At 39.1% G+C, this 22,072-nt stretch overlaps 6 protein-coding genes across 6 annotated transcripts in view; all 6 read right to left on the minus strand.

The window, feature by feature from the left end:
- LOC113650345 overlaps positions 1-2,582 on the minus strand; it is a 243,721-nt gene extending 241,139 nt beyond the window's left edge. Inside the window, exon 1 of the mRNA XM_047805088.1 lies at positions 71-2,582. Coding sequence (XP_047661044.1) covers positions 71-2,440 — 2,370 coding nt within the window. The 5' untranslated portion in view covers positions 2,441-2,582. The remainder of the gene's footprint in view (positions 1-70) is intronic.
- An 839-nt stretch (positions 2,583-3,421) lies between these two features.
- Positions 3,422-5,940, minus strand: LOC125139783 (protocadherin alpha-2-like). Its single transcript, XM_047805205.1, has one exon. The coding sequence runs from the start codon at positions 5,810-5,812 to the stop codon at positions 3,422-3,424; it is 2,391 nt and encodes a 796-aa protein (XP_047661161.1). The 5' UTR covers positions 5,813-5,940.
- A 763-nt stretch (positions 5,941-6,703) lies between these two features.
- LOC125139759 (protocadherin alpha-2-like) lies at positions 6,704-9,085 on the minus strand. Its single transcript, XM_047805089.1, has one exon. The coding sequence runs from the start codon at positions 9,083-9,085 to the stop codon at positions 6,704-6,706; it is 2,382 nt and encodes a 793-aa protein (XP_047661045.1).
- Positions 9,086-10,429: 1,344 nt separating this feature from the next.
- LOC125139784 (protocadherin alpha-2-like) lies at positions 10,430-12,983 on the minus strand. Its single transcript, XM_047805207.1, has one exon. The coding sequence runs from the start codon at positions 12,800-12,802 to the stop codon at positions 10,430-10,432; it is 2,373 nt and encodes a 790-aa protein (XP_047661163.1). The 5' UTR covers positions 12,803-12,983.
- A 1,128-nt stretch (positions 12,984-14,111) lies between these two features.
- LOC113650223 (protocadherin alpha-2-like) lies at positions 14,112-16,755 on the minus strand. Its single transcript, XM_027158420.2, has one exon. It carries the CDS (start codon positions 16,485-16,487, stop codon positions 14,112-14,114), a length of 2,376 nt encoding a protein of 791 aa, XP_027014221.2. The 5' UTR covers positions 16,488-16,755.
- A 902-nt stretch (positions 16,756-17,657) lies between these two features.
- Positions 17,658-20,324, minus strand: LOC113650222 (protocadherin alpha-8-like). The gene has a single exon (XM_027158419.2). It carries the CDS (start codon positions 20,049-20,051, stop codon positions 17,658-17,660), a length of 2,394 nt encoding a protein of 797 aa, XP_027014220.2. The 5' UTR covers positions 20,052-20,324.
- Between the last annotated feature and the right edge of the window lie 1,748 nt (positions 20,325-22,072).

The following is a 22,072-nucleotide window of genomic DNA, read 5'->3' on the forward strand; positions in this document are numbered from 1 at the left end:
ACCTTGTGACCACATACTATAAATTCTTGTTTCCTCCCAGGATTTTCAGAAAAGCAAACAGGATGCTTACCTTTGTGAAACTTGGAAGAGTTTGTGTTCTGTTAAAAGTGTCTCCTTCATTAATGCTGATCAGCTCTGCGTCTGCTGGCGGAAACGGCGAGGGGAAAACTACTACGTCACTCTTCAGTGTGTCTGAACTAAAACACACATCATACTGCTGAGTAGATTTAGAGTAAGACCAGCTCCCGTCAGGGTGTGTAGTGATCACAGGAGCGCTGGACCTGATGAAACCGCCGTCTGTCCCGTAGCATTTAGCTGCTATTAAAACGATGAGGCTCAGTAAAAATATCACGGACACTGAGACAATAGCGATGAGCAGATAAAGATTCAGATTAGAAAAATTCTCCTCCTTTACTGGCACTTGTCTTAGTGAAGGCTGCAGACTGTCCATATTTTCCACAACCACAACTTCAATACTCATAGTTGTGGACAGTGAAGGTTCTCCGTTATCCGAGACAGTAATGATAAGCGGGTGAGCTTTTAAGTCGTTGTCACTCATTCGTCTTTTAGTCCTTATTTCTCCGGTGCTGGTTCCGATTCGGAAGAGATTCGTTCCCTTTGATTCGGTTATGTGATATGATAATAGTGCATTATAACCTGAATCAGCGTCTACAGCTCTGACTTTAGCCACAAAATACCCCGCTTCAGCAGAGTAGGGAATGTTCTCACTGTTTACTGATCCGGGCTCAGAATAAGGAGGGAGAAAAACTGGACTGTTGTCATTCTCGTCCAGGATAAAAACGTTCACAGTCACGTTACAGCTCAGAGGTGGACTTCCAGAGTCAGTGGCTTGAACTTGAAATTGAACTCTTTTCACGTTCTCATGGTTAAATGTCTGCATTGTCACTATTTCTCCATTTAAGGAATTCAAGTGAAACATTGTTGATATGGGAATGTCCGCATTGCTATTCTCTAACAGTGAGTATGAAAGTGCAGCATTTACTCCAAAATCTGGATCATGTGCCACGACTTTGGTAATTTGACTACCAATCTGATTATTTTCCTTTATATAAGCATCAATTGTGGACATGGAAAACTGTGGTGCATTATCATTAACATCACTTATCTGTACAGTAAATATGCTGCTGCTGGAAAGTGCTGGAGTGCCTTCATCTCTAGCCAATATACTAATGCTATACTCAGAAATACTCTCTCTGTCCAGTGGTCCATCTACTACTAGCGAGTAATGGTTGCCGTATGATGATTGCAGTTTGAATGGAAACAAGCCTTTAATAGAAGAATGTACAATTCCATTCTTTCCTCCATCGATATCAGACACTGTAACTAAAGCAACAGCAGCTCCAGGTTTTGTGTCTTCTTTTACACTGTCCAGCAGTGGAGTTATTCGTATTTCTGGAGCATTGTCATTCTCATCCAAAACTTCCACTAAAACTTTGCATAGAGCAGTTTTAGGAGGGCTTCCTTTGTCTCTAGCTTGAACTCTTAATTCAATAGCAGGAGTTTCTTCATAATCAATTTGGCCTTTGACTATAATATCTCCAGTCTCAGGAAGGACTGTGAATAAACCATCTGTTTTGACATTTCCACGTCCAATAAATGAATAAATAATTTCACTGTTTGTGCCTTCATCCAAATCGGTGGCCGTAAGAGACATGATTTTAGTGCCTATAGAAGCATTTTCTTTAATACTTACTTTATAGAGCGGTTTACTAAACACAGGCTTGTTATCATTCACATCTATAACATTGATAGTAATATGCAATTCCCCTGACTTTGGAGGTTTTCCCCCATCAAGAGCAGTCAGCACTAGACTGATGGTGGTTTGTTTCTCTCTATCTAAAGCCTTCTGTAAAACTAACTCAGCAGATAGACTCTGCTCACCACCCTGAACATCAACAGAAAAATATTCATTTGTACTTAATTTATAGATTTTTAGCGAATTACTTCCAACATCAGCATCCTCGGCCACAGGGAGATGGAATCTGTCACCGGAACTTGCATCTTCAGCTATGCTCATTGTGAAAGTGCTATCCAGAAATTTCGGAGCATTATCGTTAATATCCAAAATATTTATTTCAATCCGATGAAGGCTATGCGGATTTTGAGCGAGAGCCTCTACGTTTAAAACGCATCTTTGACTGCGCTCACAAAACTCCTCACGGTCAATCCTATCGTTCACAAACAGTGCACCTGTTTTTAAATTCACGTCGAAATGCTTCTTGTTATTAGATCCAGATACAATCTGAAACATACGCGACTCGAGCTCATGAACGCTGATTTTCAGGTCTTTGGCGATATTTCCAACAACCGTTCCCTTGTTTGCCTCCTCCGAGACGGAATAGACAATCTGACACAGCGATGTTTCCCATAAACACAGGAAGAGCAAAATCCAGGCTGTAAAATATCCCGAGACATCCATGTCTTAGGCTCAAGCTAAATACAGACGATTTATTCACGAGATGCTCAAAATAATATCTGCATGCTTTCAGAGTCAGACAACGCCACACGATTTCTCTAGTAAACCAGCCTAAGCCCTAAACAAACACACTCCCTAATACAACGTCATATTGAAAGGAGGAGCCACAGATATTAATAGCGCAGCCTCAATGTTACGGTCTGTAGCGACCTCGTGTGATAAACCGCTGTTGAGACCGAAGTGTTTGTCCGTTTAAAAAATCCTCATATGGTCATTTTATATATCTCATAAAAACTACGATGATGAAATAGAAGCACAGAAAATATACCACAGGGATTGTAATGTTACAGCAAACTGTTGATGCAAATGTTAACACCGAATGAGCAACCCAATAGGAAATAAGTAAGACGGAGTTGGCAACACCACATATGAGGAACAACTTTTACCAAGGAAACTACCAACCCTGTCCATGGTGCTGAAGGGACAAAGAATTTGTGTTTTTGTTGTAGATGATGATTATGGTTTTTCTTTGTTCTTAACATAGCCATACAGTCACTTCGGCAACTCCGTCAAAAGCCCGTTGTTTAACACAAAGTACTATAGAGCACAAAGGTAAGACGAGGAATATATGGAAGAGGGTAAGACGAAGAATTTATGCACACACACACACACACACACACACACACACACACACACACACACACACACACACACACACACACACACACACAAACACACACACACATACATACATACATACATACATACATACATACATACATACATACATATATACATAGATACAAATCTTTTTTTTAAGAAATGTATAAGACAAACACAGAGTAAATTGTACAGAGATAATTAGCAAAAAAATAAAACAAGGTATGAATTTTAAAAGTGTACACATGCGCCAGATAAACGAACCATAATTAGCACCGTGAAAAGAATGTTGTAAAACATGAATTCATTTTGTCAGCCGTAAATTTATAAGCGACTCCTTACCTGCCCGGTGCTAGGCAGCGTTTGAGTTCGAGTAAAAGTGTCTCCTTCATTAATGCTGATCAGCTCTGCGTCTGCAGGCGGAAACGGCGAGGGGAAAACTACTACGTCACTCTTCATTGTGTCTGAACTAAAACACACATCATACTGCTGAGTGGATTTAGAGTAAGACCAGCTCCCGTCAGCGTGTGTAGTGATCACTGGAGCACTGGACCTGCTGAAACCGCCGTCTGTCCCGTAGCATTTAGCTGCTATTAAAGCTATGAGACTTAGTAAAAATATCACTGACACTGAGACAATAGCGATCAGCAGATAGAGATTCAGATTAGAAAAATTCTCCTCCTTTACTGGCACTTGTCTTAGTGAAGGCTGCAGACTGTCCATATTTTCCACAACCACAACTTCAATACTCATACTTGTGGACAGTGAAGGTTCTCCGTTATCCGACACAGTGATGATAAGCGGGTGAGCTTTTAAGTCGTTGTCACTCATTCGTCTTTTAGTCCTTATTTCTCCGGTGCTGGTTCCGATTCGGAAGAGATTCGTTCCCTTTGATTCGGTTATGTGATATGATAATAGTGCATTATAACCTGAATCAGCGTCTACAGCTCTGACTTTAGCCACAAAATACCCCGCTTCAGCAGAGTAGGGAATGTTCTCACTGTTTACTGATCCGGGTTCAGAAAAAGGAGGGAGAAAAACTGGACTGTTGTCATTCTCATCCAGGATAAAAACGTTCACAGTCACGTTACTACTTAGCGGAGGAACACCAGAGTCAGTGGCTTGAACTTTAAATTGAAGTCGTTTCGATTCTTCGTAATCGAAAGACTTCAGGCTGTACAGTTCACCGGTGTGTGAGTTAATGTTCATCAGATTTGACACTCTGCTGCTCTCTGTATCACTTAATGAATAAGAAACAATCGCGTTTTCACCGACGTCTAAGTCTCGAGCTGTTAGTGACGTCATCAGCCCTCCAACTGGACTATTCTCTTTCACGCTAATATTTATCACCGGTGCAGTAAATAAAGGCGCGTTATCATTCACATCAGACACATGAACTGTTATAACGTTACTGCTGGAGAGGGAAGGAGTTCCCGCATCATTAGCTATAACTGTCACATTATATTGTGAGACACGCTCTCTGTCGAGAGCTTCATTCACAACAAGAGCGTAAGAGTTTTTATATGATAGCTGTAATTTAAAAGGACACGGAGCTAGAAGTTTACAGTTTACTTTACCGTTCGTTCCACTGTCTTTATCTGATACGGTGATTAATGCTACATCTGTGCCAGGTTTGATGTCCTCGCTTATGGAGCTCATGAGGAGAGTAACTGATATCTCTGGTGCATTGTCATTAACATCCACTACTTCAATTAATACTTTACATGTAGTTCTTCTTGGAGGTTGTCCTTTGTCTTGAGCCTGAATTATCAATTCTATCGCTGGAATTCCTTCATAATCAATATTAGCTTTCACACTAATGTCCCCTGAAAGAGCATTTATGAAGAATAAGTCTTCCTCATCACTTATAATTGAGTAAGATACTTCACCGTTATTTCCCTCGTCTGCATCCGTTGCGGAAACGGAAATAATTTTAGTTCCTACACGTACATTCTCGTGGACCTGAACTTTGTAAAGAAACTTCGAAAATACAGGGCTGTTATCATTAATATCCTGTACATTGACAACTATCTGCATTGATCCGGATCTGGGAGGAGTCCCGCCGTCGACAGCAGTGAGAACGAGATTGATCACCGATTCTTTCTCTCGGTCCAAAGATTTCTGAAGCACGAGCTCAGCCGAAACCCTCTGTTTTTCAGCACTTTGTACATCCAGTGAGAAATAGTCATTTGTGTTTAGTTTATAGTTTTTAACAGAATTGCTACTGATGTCCACGTCACGAGCCGGTTTTAAGGGAAACCGATCTCCCGGAAGCATATTTTCAGTAATATCCAGAACAAGAGTTTGATCTGGAAACACCGGAGAGTTATCATTAATGTCTAGTATATTAATTTCGACCCGGTAGAGCTTGTGAGGATTGTGCATCATAGCTTCAATATTCAGTACGCATTTCTGTTTGCTTTCACACAGCTCTTCTCTGTCTATTCTGTCATTAACTAATAAAATCCCGGTTTTCCGATTTACCTCGAAATACTTGGCGTTAGATCCTGTCACAAGCTGAAACATGCGCGACTCCAGTTCCTGCACATTGAGATTAAGATCCTTAGCTAAATTTCCAACAACGGTTCCCTTCTTGGCCTCCTCTGAAACCGAGTACGAAATCTGAGCGGAACACAAATCCCATAAACAAAGAGGCAGCAGAAGCAGCAGCAGAGCCTTCATCCAGGCACAGCGAGCACTGTCCGGTACATCCATCACTTACATTTAGTGGATATTCAACAATAAAATGAAATTACGTTTTTATTTAATCCAATACCCGCTGGAAAAAGACAAATACACGAGGCCTCCTGATGTCAGACGTATGTGACGCTCTGATCTGTTTTGCGTTAGGAGGAGTATTAATAATTATCCAATGTCTCCAAGTCATTTACGAAAATCAAAAGCGAGTCCTTAACTTTCACTTACAAAAAAACTCTATCTATTTTAATAAAAAGATAATGTAGCATAAATGGTTATTCGGGACATTTAACTTTTTTCACAGGTTTACGAAAGAGCCACAAGTCAATACGTCATAATTTTATTAACAAGCTTTAAAAAAGACAATTAAATTTAATTTGTTTTACAAGAAAATTTGTACAGTATTTGTGCTTTAGCTGTCTGATGTAAATCGGGTAAAATAAAATGTGATATTCATTAAAGACATTTAAAATCACACTGAAAAATATTTTAAGCATTTAATAACCATTTGTGCTATATTAAACGCCTATTAAATATTCTTGCTTCTGGCCTTTTTTTACCGTTGCATTTCATTTTATTTAAGACTTTTGTATGTAATGTTATTCACAGTTCCTTTTGTAAATCTGAAACCTGTAGCTGTCTTGTCTCGTGGTGCTGATATCAATCTATTCGTGTTGTTGTTGTTGTTGTTGTTGTTGTTGTTGTTGTTGTTGTTGTTAAATGATTTCCGAACAGAAAAACAAAAAAACTCTATTGCCTTTTTTTGAAGATTTAATCTTCATTGCTATGGACTGACCCGGCATATAATGTTTATTTCCGCCACAGTAGAAGTGAGGCGGAAATAAATATTTGACAAAAAAAAAACATTTGACAAAAGAGATTAAAGGCCAACCAAAATCTAGAAACACTTTAAGTTAAACATCGTCTTACCTTCCCAGTGCTAGGAAGAGTTTGTGTCCTGTTAAAAGTGTCTCCTTCATTAATGCTGATCAGTTCTGCGTCTGCAGGCGGAAACGGCGAGGGGAAAACTACTACGTCACTCTTCAGTGTGTCTGAACTAAAACACACATCATACTGCTGAGTAGATTTAGAGTAAGACCAGCTCCCGTCAGGGTGTGTAGTGATCACTGGAGCGCTTGACCTGCTGAAACCGCCGTCTGTCCCGTAGCATTTAGCTGCTATTAAAGCGATGAGGCTCAGTAAAAATATCACGGACACTGAGACAATAGCGATGAGCAGATAGAGATTCAGATTAGAAAAATTCTCCTCCTTTACTGGCACTTGTCTTAGTGAAGGCTGCAGACTGTCCATATTTTCCACAACCACAACTTCAATACTCATAGTTGTGGACAGTGAAGGTTCTCCGTTATCCGACACAGTGATGATAAGCGGGTGAGCTTTTAAGTCGTTGTCACTCATTCGTCTTTTAGTCCTTATTTCTCCGGTGCTGGTTCCGATTCGGAAGAGATTCGTTCCCTTTGGTTCGGTTATGTGATATGATAATAGTGCATTATAACCTGAATCAGCGTCTACAGCTCTGACTTTAGCCACAAAATACCCCGCTTCAGCAGAGTAGGGAATGTTCTCACTGTTTACTGATCCGGGTTCAGAATAAGGAGGGAGAAAAACTGGACTGTTGTCATTCTCGTCCAGGATAAAAACGTTCACAGTCACGTTACTACTTAGCGGAGGAACACCAGAGTCAGTGGCTTGAACTTTAAAGTGAAGTCGTTTCGTTTCTTCGTAATCGAAAGACTTCAGGCTGTACAGTTCACCGGTGTGTGAGTTAATGTTCATCAGATTTGACACTCTGCTGCTCTCTGTATCACTTAACGAATACGAAACGATCGCGTTTTCACCGACGTCTAAGTCTCCAGCTGTTAGTGACGTCATCAGCCCTCCAACTGGACTATTCTCTTTCACGCTAATATTTATCACTGATGCAGTAAATAAAGGCGCGTTATCATTCACATCAGACACATGAATTGTTATAACGTTACTGCTGGAGAGGGAAGGAGTTCCCTCATCATTAGCTACAACTGTCACATTATATTGTGAGACCCGCTCTCTGTCCAGAGCTTCATTCACAACAAGAGCGTAAGAGTTTTTATATGATAGCTGTAATTTAAAAGGACTCGGAGCTAGAAGTTTACAGTTTACTTTACCGTTCGTTCCACTGTCTTTATCTGATACTGTGAGTAATGCTACATCTGTGCCAGGTTTGATGTCCTCGCTAACGGAGCTCATGAGCAGAGTAACTGATATCTCTGGTGCATTGTCATTAACATCCACTACTTCAATTAACACTTTACATCTAGACATCCTTGGAGGTTGTCCTTTGTCTTGCGCTTTAATTCGAAGCTCAACAGCAGAATGCTTCTCATAATCAATATTAGATTTAATAGTAATGTCCCCCGAAACAGAATTCATGGAGAACATGTCTAACGCAGAGTTTTCCTCATCAACAACAATAGAGTAGGATACTTCACCGTTAACCCCCTGGTCTGCATCTGAAGCACTAACTGTAATGATCTTAGTTCCTTCATGTGCATTCTCATTGACTTTGACTTTGTACAGAGATTTACTAAACACAGGGTTGTTGTCATTTATATCCAGCACATTTATAACTATCTGCATTGTTCCGGATCTAGGAGGAGTCCCGCCATCTACAGCAGTGAGCACGAGCTTGATCACCGACTCTCTTTCTCTGTCCAAAGATTTCTGAAGCACGAGTTCAGCCGAATCACTTTGCATTTCTAGTGAAAAATATTCATTCGAGTTTATTTTATAGGTATTCACTGAATTACTACCGACGTCGATGTCACGAGCCTTGATTACTGGAAATCGATCTCCCGGAAGTACGTATTCACTAATATTCATAGCAACTGATTGTCGTGGAAACACAGGAGAGTTATCATTAATGTCTACTATAGTAATTTCGACCCGGTAGAGCTTGTGAGGATTTTGCATCATCGCTTCAATATTCAGTACGCATTTCTGTTTGCTTTCACACAGCTCCTCTCTGTCTATTCTGTCATTCACTAATAAAATCCCCGTTTTCCGATTTACCTCGAAATACTTGGCGTTAGATCCAGTCACAAGCTGTAACATGCGCGACTCCAGTTCCTGCACATTTAGATTAAGATCCTTAGCTAAATTTCCAACAACGGTTCCCTTCTTGGCCTCCTCTGAAACCGAGTACGAAATCTGAGCGGAACACAAATCCCATAAACAAAGCAGAAGCAGCATAGCCTTGATCCAGGCACAGCGAGCACTGTCCGGTCCATCCATCACTTACATTTACTGGATACTGAAAAAAGAGCTGATAGAGTGGTTTCTTATAATCCAATGTCTGCAGGAAAAAGAGAAATGCACGAACCCTCCTAATGTAAGAAGTATGTGACGCTCTGATCAGTTTTGCGTTAGGCGGAGTATTAATAATATATGCCAGTATCTTCAACTCACGGTCTACAGCGACATCTTGTGTGGAAATACAATCTGTAGGTAGAACTTTGAACTAATTTTATGAAACAGTTTTTGAGAGTTTAAATGCTAAATCAACGTTAAGCCTTTATTTTTTTAAGAAGATAAAATATATATTAACCCTTATTTAAACGAATATCGATCTATAAGTTTTCTGAACTATAATAGAGTCTATAATTAGGCAATTATTATAAACATCTCATAATTATAATAATTAGGCAATTATTATAAACATCTCATGATTACTCGAAGCGTCTATAGTGAAATTTTCGTGCTGGTATTAAGCCCTTTGGAATAAGATGGTCTAAATAAAGACGTATTTAAAGAAACATACTATAACTTTTCTTGGAAAATCAGATAATTTTGCAATAATTGTTTGTATTTTTTTAGAATCATATACCACTTGAACAATCTTCAAAGGTAAACATAAAAAAGTTGTTCATCAGCACTTCTAAAAAATACGTGGATACAATTAATAACAATTTATTACCTGTTGTGAGTCACACATTGTTCTTGTATAGTAAAAGGCCATTTTTAAGAGCACGTAACTGAAAACAATGAATAAACGCCCTTACTATAATGGTCAAGATAATAAAATAATTGTGTGTTCTTCTCACTTTACTTTTTCCTTACAGCTACGGCTTATCATCTCCAATATTTTCCATAGTTTCGTTCAAAAAAATGCAACAAGAGGCTGTCCAGCTCTGTGGTGCTGATTCCACTTCAAAACACGACGAAACACGAAAAAACAATGTTAAATCTTGTTGTATTCTAAATGGAAGGAAAAATATTTAAAGCTAAAAAAAACAATCTTAGATGCACATTGAATAATAAAATATTTCCAGACTTAAAACATTTTTGCCAAGAACAAATTTTGGTAAAACAAAATGGAATATGACTGGTTAAAATAAATAGACAAGAACTGCCAGCAAAGCAACGATAGAGGAAAATACATAATTACTGTAAAAGAGTAGCCTGTGAAATCGTCAGTACACTCAAAGCAATATAGATAACAAGAAACGTAAATTAGCCGAAGATCATTTTGAACTGTTTGTGTAATTCAATCCCAAAATTGAATGACCAACACACAGCGAGGAAGAGAGATGACAAGAGAATAAAATCCTCCGAAATCAGTAAAGAGTTTAAAGTTTATCATTGTCTTACCTTCCCAGTGCTAGGAAGAGTTTGATTTCGAGCAAAAGTGTCTCCTTCATTAATGCTGATCAGCTCTGCGTCTGCTGGCGGAAACGGCGAGGGGAAAACTACTACGTCACTCTTCAGTGTGTCTGAACTAAAACACACATCATACTGCTGAGTGGATTTAGAGTAAGACCAGCTCCCGTCAGGGTGTGTAGTGATCACAGGAGCGCTGGACCTGCTGAAACCGCCGTCTGTCCCGTAGCATTTAGCTGCTATTAATGCGATGAGACTCAGTAAAAATATCACGGACACCGAGACAATAGCGATCAGCAGATAGAGATTCAGATTAGAAAAATTCTCCTCCTTTACTGGCACTTGTCTTAGTGAAGGCTGCAGACTGTCCATATTTTCCACAACCACAACTTCAATACTCATAGTTGTGGACAGTGAAGGTTCTCCGTTATCCGAGACAATAATGATAAGAGGGTGAGCTTTTAAGTCGTTGTCACTCATTCGCCTTTTAGTCCTTATTTCTCCGGTGCTGGTTCCGATTCGGAAGAGATTTGTTCCCTTTGATTCGGTTATGTGATATGATAATAGTGCATTATAACCTGAATCAGCGTCTACAGCTCTGACTTTAGCCACAAAATACCCCGCTTCAGCAGAGTAGGGAATGTTCTCACTGTGTACTGATCCGGGTTCAGAATAAGGAGGAAGAAAAACTGGACTGTTGTCATTCTCATCCATGATAAAAACGTTCACAGTCACGTTACTGCTTAGCGGAGGAACACCAGAGTCAGTGGCTTGAACTTTAAACTGAAGTCGTTTCGTTTCTTCGTAATCGAAAGACTTCAGGCTGTACAGTTCACCGGTGTGTGAGTTAATGTTCATCAGATTTGACAGTCCTCTGCTCTCTGTATCACTTAATGAATAAGAAACAATCGCGTTTTCACCGACGTCTAAGTCTCGAGCCGTTAATGACGTCATCAGCCCTCCAACTGGACTATTCTCTTTCACGCTAATATTTATCACCGGTGCAGTAAATAAAGGCGCGTTATCATTCACATCAGACACATGAACTGTTATAACGTTACTGCTGGAGAGGGAAGGAGTTCCCTCATCATTAGCTACAACTGTCACATTATATTGTGAGACACGCTCTCTGTCCAGAGCTTCATTCACAACAAGAGCGTAAGAATTTTTATATGATAGCTGTAATTTAAAAGGACTCGGAGCTAGAAGTTTACAGTTTACTTTACCGTTCGTTCCACTGTCTTTATCTGATACTGTGATTAATGCTACATCTGTGCCAGGTTTGATGTCCTCGCTAACGGAGCTCATGAGCAGAGTAACTGATATCTCTGGTGCATTGTCATTAACATCCACTACTTCAATTAATACTTTACACCTAGACATTCTTGGAGAATGTCCTTTGTCCTGTGCTTCAATTCGAAGCTCAACAGCAGAATGCTTCTCATAATCGATATTAGATTTAACAGTAATGTCGCCCGAAACAGGATCTATGGAAAATAATTCTAACGCAGAGTTCTCTTCATCAACAACAATAGAGTATGATACTTCACCGTTAACCCCCTGGTCTGCATCTGCAGCAGTTATTCTAATGATCTTAGTTCCTTCATGTGCATTCTCATCGACTTTGACTTTGTACAGAGATTTACTGAAGACTGGGTTGTTGTCATTTATATCCAGGACATTAACAACTATTTGCATTGTTCCGGATCTAGAAGGAGTCCCACCGTCTATAGCAATGAGCACGAGCTTGATCACCGACTCTCTCTCTCTATCCAAAGCTTTCTGAAGCACGAGTTCAGCTGAATCACTCTGCATTTCTAGTGAAAAAAATTCGTTTGAGTTTATTTTATAGGTTTTTACTGAATTACTACCGACGTCGATGTCACGAGCCTTGATTACTGGAAATCTATCTCCCGGAAGTACGTTTTCACTAATATTCAAAGCAACTGATTGCCGTGGAAACACAGGAGAGTTATCATTAATGTCTAGTATATTAATTTCGACCCGGTAGAGCTTGTGAGGATTGTGCATCATCGCTTCAATATTCAATACGCATTTCTGTTTGCTTTCACACAGCTCATCTCTGTCTATTCTGTCATTCACTAATAAAATCCCGGTTTTCCGATTTACCTCGAAATACTTGGCGTTAGATCCAGTCACAAGCTGAAACATGCGCGATTCCAGTTCCTGCACATTGAGATTAAGATCCTTAGCTAAATTTCCAACAACGGTTCCCTTCTTGGCCTCCTCTGAAACCGAGTACGAAATCTGAGCGGAACACAAATCCCATAAACAAAGCAGAAGCAGCATAGCCTTGATCCAGGCACAGCGAGCACTGTCCGGTCCATCCATCACTTACATTTACTGGATACTGAAAAAAGAGCCGATAGAGTGGTTTCTTATAATCCAATGTCTGCAGGAAAAAGAGAAATGCACGAACCCTCCTAATGTAAGAAGTATGTGACGCTCTGATCTGTTTTGCGTTAGGCGGAGTATTAATAATATATGCCAGTATGTTCAACTCACGGTCTACAGCGACATCTTGTGTGGAAATACAATCTGTAGGTAGAACTTTGAACTAATTCTATGAAACAGTATATGAGAGTTTAAATGCTAAAACAATGTTAAGCCTTTATTTTTTTAAAGAAGATAAAATATATATTAACACTCATTTAAACGAATACCGATCTATAAGTTTTCTGAACTATAATAGAGTCTTTAATTAGGCAATTATTATAAACATCTCATGATTACTCGAAGCGTCTTTAGTGAAATTTTCGTGCTGTCGTTAAGGCCTTTGGAATAAGATGGTCTAAATAAAGACGTATTTAAAGAAACATGCTATAACTTTTCTTGGAAAATCAGATAATTTTGCAATAATTGTTTGTATTTTTTAGAATCATATACCACTTGAACAATCTTCAAAGGTAAACATAAAGTTGTTCATCAGCACTTCTAAATAATACGTGGAAACAATTAATAACAATTTATCACCTGTTGTGAGTCACACATTGTTCTTGTATATTAAAAGGCCATTTTAAGAGCACGTAACTGAAAACAATGAATAAACGGCCTTCCTATAAAGCTTAAGATAATAAAATAATTGTGTGTTTTTCTCACTTTCCTTTTTTACTTTGTCTTACAGCTACGGCTTATTGTCGCCAATATTTTCCATAGTTTCGTTTAAAAAAATGCAACAAGAGGCTGTCCAGCTCTGTGGTGCTGATTCCACTTCAAAACACGACGAAACACGAAAAAACATTGTTAAATCTTGATGTAATCTAAATGGAAAGAAAAATATTTAAACCTATAAAAAACAATCTTAGATGCACATTGAATAATAAAATCTTTCCCGACTTAAATATTTTTGCCAAGAACAAATTTTGGTAAAACAAAATGGAATATGACTGGTTAAAATAAATAGACAAGAACTGCCAGCAAAGCAACGATAGAGGAAAATACATAATTACTGTAAAAGAGTCGCCTGTGAAATCGTCAGTACACTCAAAGCATTATAGATAACAAGAAACGTAAATTAGCCGAAGATCATTTTGAACTGTTTGTGTAATTCAATCCCAAAATTTAATGACCAACACACAGCGAGGAAGAGAGATGACAAGAGAATAAAATCCTCCGAAATCAGTAAAGAGTTTAAAGTTTATCATTGTCTTACCTTCCCAGTGCTAGGAAGAGTTTGATTTCGAGTAAAAGTGTCTCCTTCATTAATGCTGATCAGCTCTGCGTCTGCTGGCGGAAACGGCGAGGGGAAAACTACTACGTCACTCTTCAGTGTGTCTGAACTAAAACACACATCATACTGCTGAGTGGATTTAGAGTAAGACCAGCTCCCGTCAGGGTGTGTAGTGATCACAGGAGCGCTGGACCTGCTGAAACCGCCGTCTGTCCCGTAGCATTTAGCTGCTATTAAAGCGATGAGGCTCAGTAAAAATATCACGGACACTGAGACAATAGCGATGAGCAGATAGAGATTCAGATTAGAAAAATTCTCCTCCTTTACTGGCACTTGTCTTAGTGAAGGCTGCAGACTGTCCATATTTTCCACAACCACAACTTCAATACTCATAGTCGTGGACAGTGAAGGTTCTCCGTTATCCGAGACAGTAATGATAAGCGGGTGAGCCTTTAAGTCGTTGTCACTCATTCGTCTTTTAGTCCTTATTTCTCCGGTGCTGGTTCCGATTCGGAAGAGATTCGTTCCCTTTGATTCGGTTATGTGATATGATAATAGTGCATTATAACCTGAATCAGCGTCTACAGCTCTAACTTTAGCCACAAAATACCCCGCTTCAGCAGAGTAGGGAATGTTCTCACTGTTTACTGATCCGGGGTCAGAATAAGGAGGGAGAAAAACTGGACTGTTGTCATTCTCATCCAGGATAAAAACGTTCACAGTCACGTTACTACTTAGCGGAGGAACACCAGAGTCAGTGGCTTGAACTTTAAACTGAAGTCGTTTCGTTTTTTCGTAATCGAAAGACTTCAGGCTGTACAGTTCACCGGTGTGTGAGTTAATGTTCATCAGATTTGACACTCTGCTGCTCTCTGTATCACTTAATGAATACGAAATAAGTGCGTTTTCCCCAACGTCTAAGTCTCCAGCTGTTAGTGACGTCATCAGCCCTCCAACTGGACTATTCTCTCTCACGCTAATATTTATCACCGGTGCAGTAAATAAAGGCGCGTTATCATTCACATCAGACACATGAACTGTTATAACGTTACTGCTGGAGAGGGAAGGAGTTCCCTCATCATTAGCTACAGTTGTCACATTATATTGTGAGACACGCTCTCTGTCCAGAGCTTCATTCACAACAAGAGCGTAAGAGTTTTTATATGATAGCTGTAATTTAAAAGGACTCGGAGCTAGAAGTTTACAGTTTACTTTACCGTTCGTTCCACTGTCTTTATCTGATACGGTGATTAATGCTACATCTGTGCCAGGTTTGATGTCCTCGCTTACGGAGCTCATGAGCAGAGTAACTGATATCTCTGGTGCATTGTCATTAACATCCACTACTTCAATTAACACTTTACATCTGGACCTTCTTGGAGGTTGTGCTTTATCTTGAGCCTGAATTTTCAGTTCAATCGCTGGGCTTTGCTCATAATCAATATTTCCTTTCACTGTAATGTGTCCAAACACAGGATCGATGGTGAATACGTCTAATGACTGGTTTTCCTCATAACTTAAAATAGAGTATAACACCTCACCGTTATTCCCCTCGTCTGCATCTGATGCGGAAACAGTCAGGATATTAGTTCCTACACCTGAATTTTCGTGAACCTTGACTTTGTAAAGCGGTTTCGTAAAAATTGGGCTGTTGTCATTTATGTCTTGCACATTTATAACTATCTGCATTGTTCCGGATCTGGGAGGAGTCCCGCCGTCTATAGCAGTGAGCACAAGCTTAATCACTGATTCTCTCTCTCTGTCCAAAGATTTCTGAAGGACGAGTTCAACCGAATCACTTTGAATATCCAATGAAAAATATTCATTTGCGTTAATTTTATAATTCTTTATTGAATTACTACCGACGTCGATGTCACGAGCAGTGATTAGTGGAAACCGATCTCCCGGAAGAACATTCTCAGTAATGTCCAACGCAAATAATTGAAGTGAAAACACGGGAGAGTTATCATTAATGTCCAGTATATTAACTTCGACCCGGTAGAGCTTGTGAGGATTGTGCATCATCGCTTCAATGTTCAATACGCATTTCTGTTTGCTTTCACACAGCTCCTCTCTGTCTATTCTGTCATTAACTAATAAAATCCCGGTTTTCCGATTTACCTCGAAATACTTGGCGTTAGATCCAGTCACAAGCTGAAACATGCGCGACTCCATTTCCTGCACATTGAGATTAAGATCCTTCGCTAAATTTCCAACAACGGTTCCCTTCTTGGCCTCCTCTGAAACCGAGTACGAAATCTGAGCGGAACACAAATCCCATAAACAAAGCAGCAGCAACAGCAGAGCCTTCATCCAGGCACAGCGAGCACTGTCCTGTACATCCATCACTTACATTTAGTGGATATTCACAAATAAGATGAAAAGCTGTTTTTATATAATTCAATATCCGCTGGAAAAAGACAAATACAAGAGGTCTCCTGGTTTCAGAAGTATGTGACGCTCTGATCTGTTTTGCGTTAGGCGGAGTATTAATAATGTGTCAATGTCTCCAAGTCACGGTCTACAGCGACATCTTGTGTGGAAATACAAGCTAACATTGCAGCTGTAACTTATTTTATGAGACATGTATTAAAATAACCGAAATGCTAATTGTAAATCAGAGTAAAGTCCTTGGTTTTTAAAAAGGATAAAATACACATCATATTATCGTCACACAATTAAACATTTGTGGAATTTCATAGGTTTAATAGATTTTTTTTGAATGTACAGTAAATAAACGTTTCTCAGTATATTTTAAAACACCATAAATAAAAAATAACGATGTTACTACACAGTATGGAATAAAATGTCTTTTTAAATGTTTAGATTGTACATTTTCTTGTGTCTGTAGACTATTATTTCCGAATTTATTATTCGATATATTATAAGTTTAATATTATGTATATAAGCATGCAAAGTTTAATCTTAAATATATCAAGCCTTGACATTCAACAAAATCAGAAAAAAGAATGGACACATATTTACCACCTATTATTAGTCAAATATTGTTGTTATTATTAAACCATTCAAAATACCAAATAATATTAAACAAAGACAAAATTCTGCTTATGATGAGTAAAAAACGAATAAAAACGTATATTTTTGATTCATTCCTGTATTTACTCGCATCTGGAAACACGGCTAGTTAGCAAACAATTTTCAAAGTAGTACCCGGTATGAAAATAATCGTTATCCAACACTGTGCGGCTATTTTTAGTTCAAAACGTGACTCGTCAAAATAAACATCTGCCGAAGTAAATAAAAAGTTAGATAAAAAGATAATGACTGAAAAGTATTCGATAGAAAGCCTCAAATACCTTAATAGAATTGATAAAAAATTAGGAACTGGAATTGGAATTTGGGTCAGTTGGAAAATCAACTAGAACTATTTGTGTTTCAAGCCTAAAGACATTTACTGACCTTCAACACAGCATGAAACAGAATTTAGAGCAAACATACGAGAGCTCGAAAAGAAGAAGAAAAGGCTAAATTAAATAACCAAAATCTAGAAACAGTTTAAGTTAAACATCGTCTTACCTTCCCAGTGCTAGGAAGAGTTTGATTTCGAGTAAAAGTGTCTCCTTCATTAATGCTGATCAGCTCTGCGTCTGCAGGCGGAAACGGCGAGGGGAAAACTACTACGTCACTCTTCAGTGTGTCTGAACTAAAACACACATCATACTGCTGAGTGGATTTGGAGTAAGACCAGCTCCCGTCAGGGTGTGTAGTGATCACAGGAGCGCTGGACCTGCTGAAACCGCCGTCTGTCCCGTAGCATTTAGCTGCTATTAAAGCGATGAGGCTCAGTAAAAATATCACGGACACTGAGACAATAGCGATGAGCAGATAGAGATTCAGTTTAGAAAAATTCTCCTCCTTTACTGGCACTTGTCTTAGTGAAGGCTGCAGACTGTCCATATTTTCCACAACCACGACTTCAATACTCATAGTTGTGGTCAGTGAAGGTTCACCGTTATCCGAGACAGTAATGATAAGAGGGTGAGCTTTTAAGTCGTTGTCACTCAATCGTCTTTTAGTCCTTATTTCTCCGGTGCTGGTTCCGATTCGGAAGAGATTCGTTCCCTTTGGTTCGGTTATGTGATATGATAATAGCGCGTTATAACCTGAATCAGCGTCTACAGCTCTGACCTTAGCCACAAAATACCCCGCTTCAGCAGAGTAGGGAATGTTCTCACTGTTTACTGATCCGGGTTCAGAATAAGGAGGGAGAAAAACTGGACTGTTGTCATTCTCATCCAGGATAAAAACGTTCACAGTCACGTTACTACTTAGCGGAGGAACACCAGAGTCAGTGGCTTGAACTTTAATCTGAAGTCGTTTCATTTCTTCGTAATCGAAAGACTTCAGGCTGTACAGTTCACCGGTGTGTGAGTTAATGTTCATCAGATTTGACACTCTGCTGCTCTCTGTATCATCTAACGAATACGAAACGATCGCGTTTTCACCGATGTCTAAGTCTCGAGCCGATAATGACGTCATCATCCCTCCAACTGGACTATTCTCTCTCACGCTAATATTTATCACCGGTGCAGTAAATAAAGGCGCGTTATCATTCACATCAGACACATGAACTGTTATAACGTTACTGCTGGAGAGGGAAGGAGTTCCCTCATCATTAGCTACAACTGTCACATTATATTGTGAGACCCGCTCTCTGTCCAGAGCTTCATTCACAACAAGAGCGTAAGAGTTTTTATATGATAGCTGTAATTTAAAAGGACTCGGAGCTAGAAGTTTACAGTTTACTTTACCGTTCGTTCCACTGTCTTTATCTGATACGGTGATTAATGCTACATCTGTGCCAGGTTTGATGTCCTCCCTTACGATGCTCATGAGCAGAGTAACTGATATCTCTGGTGCATTGTCATTAACATCCACTACTTCAATTAATACTTTACATGTAGATCTTCGCGGAGAATGTCCTTTGTCCTGAGCCTGAATTCTCAGTTCTATCGCTGAATTTTCCTCATAATCAATATTACTTTTAATAGTAATATCCCCAGAAAGAGCATTTATGAGAAAAAAGTCTTCCTCATCACTTATAATCGAGTAAGATACTTCACCGTTAATTCCCTCGTCTGCATCCGATGCAGAAATGGAAAGAATTTTTGTTCCTACACTTACATTCTCTTGCACCTTAACTTTGTAAAGAGGTTTCGAAAATACAGGGCTGTTGTCATTAATATCCAGTACATTGACAATTATCTGCATTGATCCGGACCTGGGAGGAGTCCCGCCGTCTACAGCAGTGAGAACGAGATTGATCACCGATTCTTTCTCTCGGTCCAAAGATTTCTGAAGCACGAGCTCAGCCGAAACCCTCTGTTTTTCAGCACTTTGTACATCCAGTGAGAAATATTCATTTGTGCTTAGTTTATAGTTTTTCACAGAATTGCTAGTGATATCTATGTCACGTGCCGGTTTTAAGGGAAACCGATCACCCGGAAGCATATTTTCAGTAATATCCAGAACAAGAGTTTGATCTGGAAAAACGGGAGCGTTATCATTAATGTCCAGTACATTAATTTCGACCCGGTAGAGCTTGTGAGGATTATGCATCATCGCTTCAATATTCAATACGCATTTCTGTTTGCTTTCACACAGCTCCTCTCTGTCTATTCTGTCATTAACTAATAAAATCCCGGTTTTCCGATTTACCTCGAAATACTTGGCGTTAGATCCAGTCACAAGCTGAAACATGCGCGATTCCAGTTCCTGCACATTGAGATTAAGATCCTTAGCTAAATTTCCAACAATGGTTCCCTTCTTGGCCTCCTCTGAAACCGAGTACGAAATCTGAGCGGAACACAAATCCCATAAACAAAGAGGCAGCAGAAGCAGCAGCAGAGCCTTCATCCAGGCACAGCGAGCACTGTCCGGTACATCCATCAATTACATTTACTGGGTATTCAAAAATAAGATGAAATTGTGTTTTCATATAATTCAATACCCGCTGGAGAAAGACAAATACACGAGGTCTCTTGGTTTGAGAAGTATGTGACGCTCTGATCTGTTTTGCGTTAGGCGGAGTATTAATATTGTGCCAATGTCTCCAAGTCACGGTCTACAGCGACATCTTGTGTGGAAATACAATCTAATATTGCAGCTAAAATTTATTTTATGAGACATGCATTGAAATAACCGAAATGATAAAAGTAAATAATTGATTACTTCTCGATTTTAAAGAAGTAAAAAGATATATTAAAGCTTAGTTACACAACTAAACATTTGGAATTTTTCAGAACTATAATAGAGTCTATGATTAGGCAGTTTTTATAACTGTCACATTATTATTTGGAGCATATTTTCATATATAGTTAAATGTTACTGTAGACTTTTCCTGTTAATTCAGTTCCTTCAAGTTTTAATTTTTAATCATTTTAATGTGGGGAGAGCATGATTTCATCAAGTCTAATTGGAACAATAAAATGATAAATATGACAATACCGACTATGCCACCTGGGGTATTTCGCCCCAGGAAATAGTTTGTTATTTTGAGTTGTCCCATAACCAATTTATCCAAACTATGCAACACAAATTCATTCCCACAGATCAGGCAGAGACAGGATTAACAAAAATAAACAATCTTTATTTTTACATCAAGTTTCCCCCAATATTAAAAGCACAACATCATTATCAAAACCATAATCTGTTCACATTCATACACACAGATTCCAGTGGGCCAAAGACCAACTCAATGCAATCACACTAATCTCCAGTACAGGGGTCAGGCTGGAACTTACAACAATGGCTAATTGCTGGTCTAATTAGAGGGAGCGAGAAGTGTCAAACAGCACACCACCAGTGAACACCCCAAATACACACCGGCAAACGTCCTAGGTGCGCAACAGCACAAAGATAGGAGAGAGGAACCCCACCATCGAAGAGTCAGCCAGCCACTCGCTTAGCTCCAGCCCATATCCAACCGAAGGGGGAGGTGGAGATAAGAAATAACTGTTAACAAGGAATCCACAATTGATTTACATCAACTTCCACTCATTGAAAGCAAACACAGATAATGAGAAATAGCTTTTTCCCGCAGACCATTTGGAGTTTAAACCAGGAAACACCAAGGATCTAGTACTGGACCTCTCCCTCCATCTTCTCTTTTTTTCTGCACAACTTTTTTTTGCACTATGACACTTTAAATCTGGACTTCCACAGCACAGTGCCACTCTATACACACCATACTGCACACGGACACTTTAGGGACAATCATTAAAACCATAAGCATTTATGTATATACACAAATTTTTCACATATATTTTCATATTTTATATAGTTATTATATAGTTTATATTTTTTTTATTTATCTACCACCTTTTGGTTTTATTTTTATCCTTAATTCCATTTCTTTCTATGATTGAGTACCGGACAGAGGGTGGCGCTACTCAAGGAAAATGTCACACACCTTAGCTTCAACACCTGGGCCAACTCAGCCAGGTGACGTCGCGCCACAAACAGAGCCCAACTCCCCCTGAATAGGAGGTAAAACGGTAGGAATTCTCTTTTCCCAGCTAACCGTATCTGCTATAATATACCATAAGCCCCGCCCACGTATATAGCTACTGCCAATCGCTTCATTAGAAAACACGAGGCGGAGAAATAACGGTCACCTGTTATATCAAACACTGTAAACGTTGATCAACAACAATTTCAGAAAATTCATGGATAAAATAAATAAATATTTACCACGTATTGTGAGTCAGACATGTTTTTTTGTAAATTAGAAAGCCATTTACAAGACCCCGCTATTAAAACTAATGACAACATGCTCTGCCTAAAATGAGCAAGAAGATATCTATTTAAAAAAATTCGTTATTTCATTTTTCCACAGACAGTTACAAGTTATTGTCTCGAATATATTTATAGTTTCGATTGTGAATGTAAAACAAGTAGCTGTCTAGCTT

The sequence above is a fragment of the Tachysurus fulvidraco genome, chromosome 20 (assembly GCF_022655615.1).
Source record: "Tachysurus fulvidraco isolate hzauxx_2018 chromosome 20, HZAU_PFXX_2.0, whole genome shotgun sequence".
Taxonomy (NCBI): domain Eukaryota; kingdom Metazoa; phylum Chordata; class Actinopteri; order Siluriformes; family Bagridae; genus Tachysurus; species Tachysurus fulvidraco.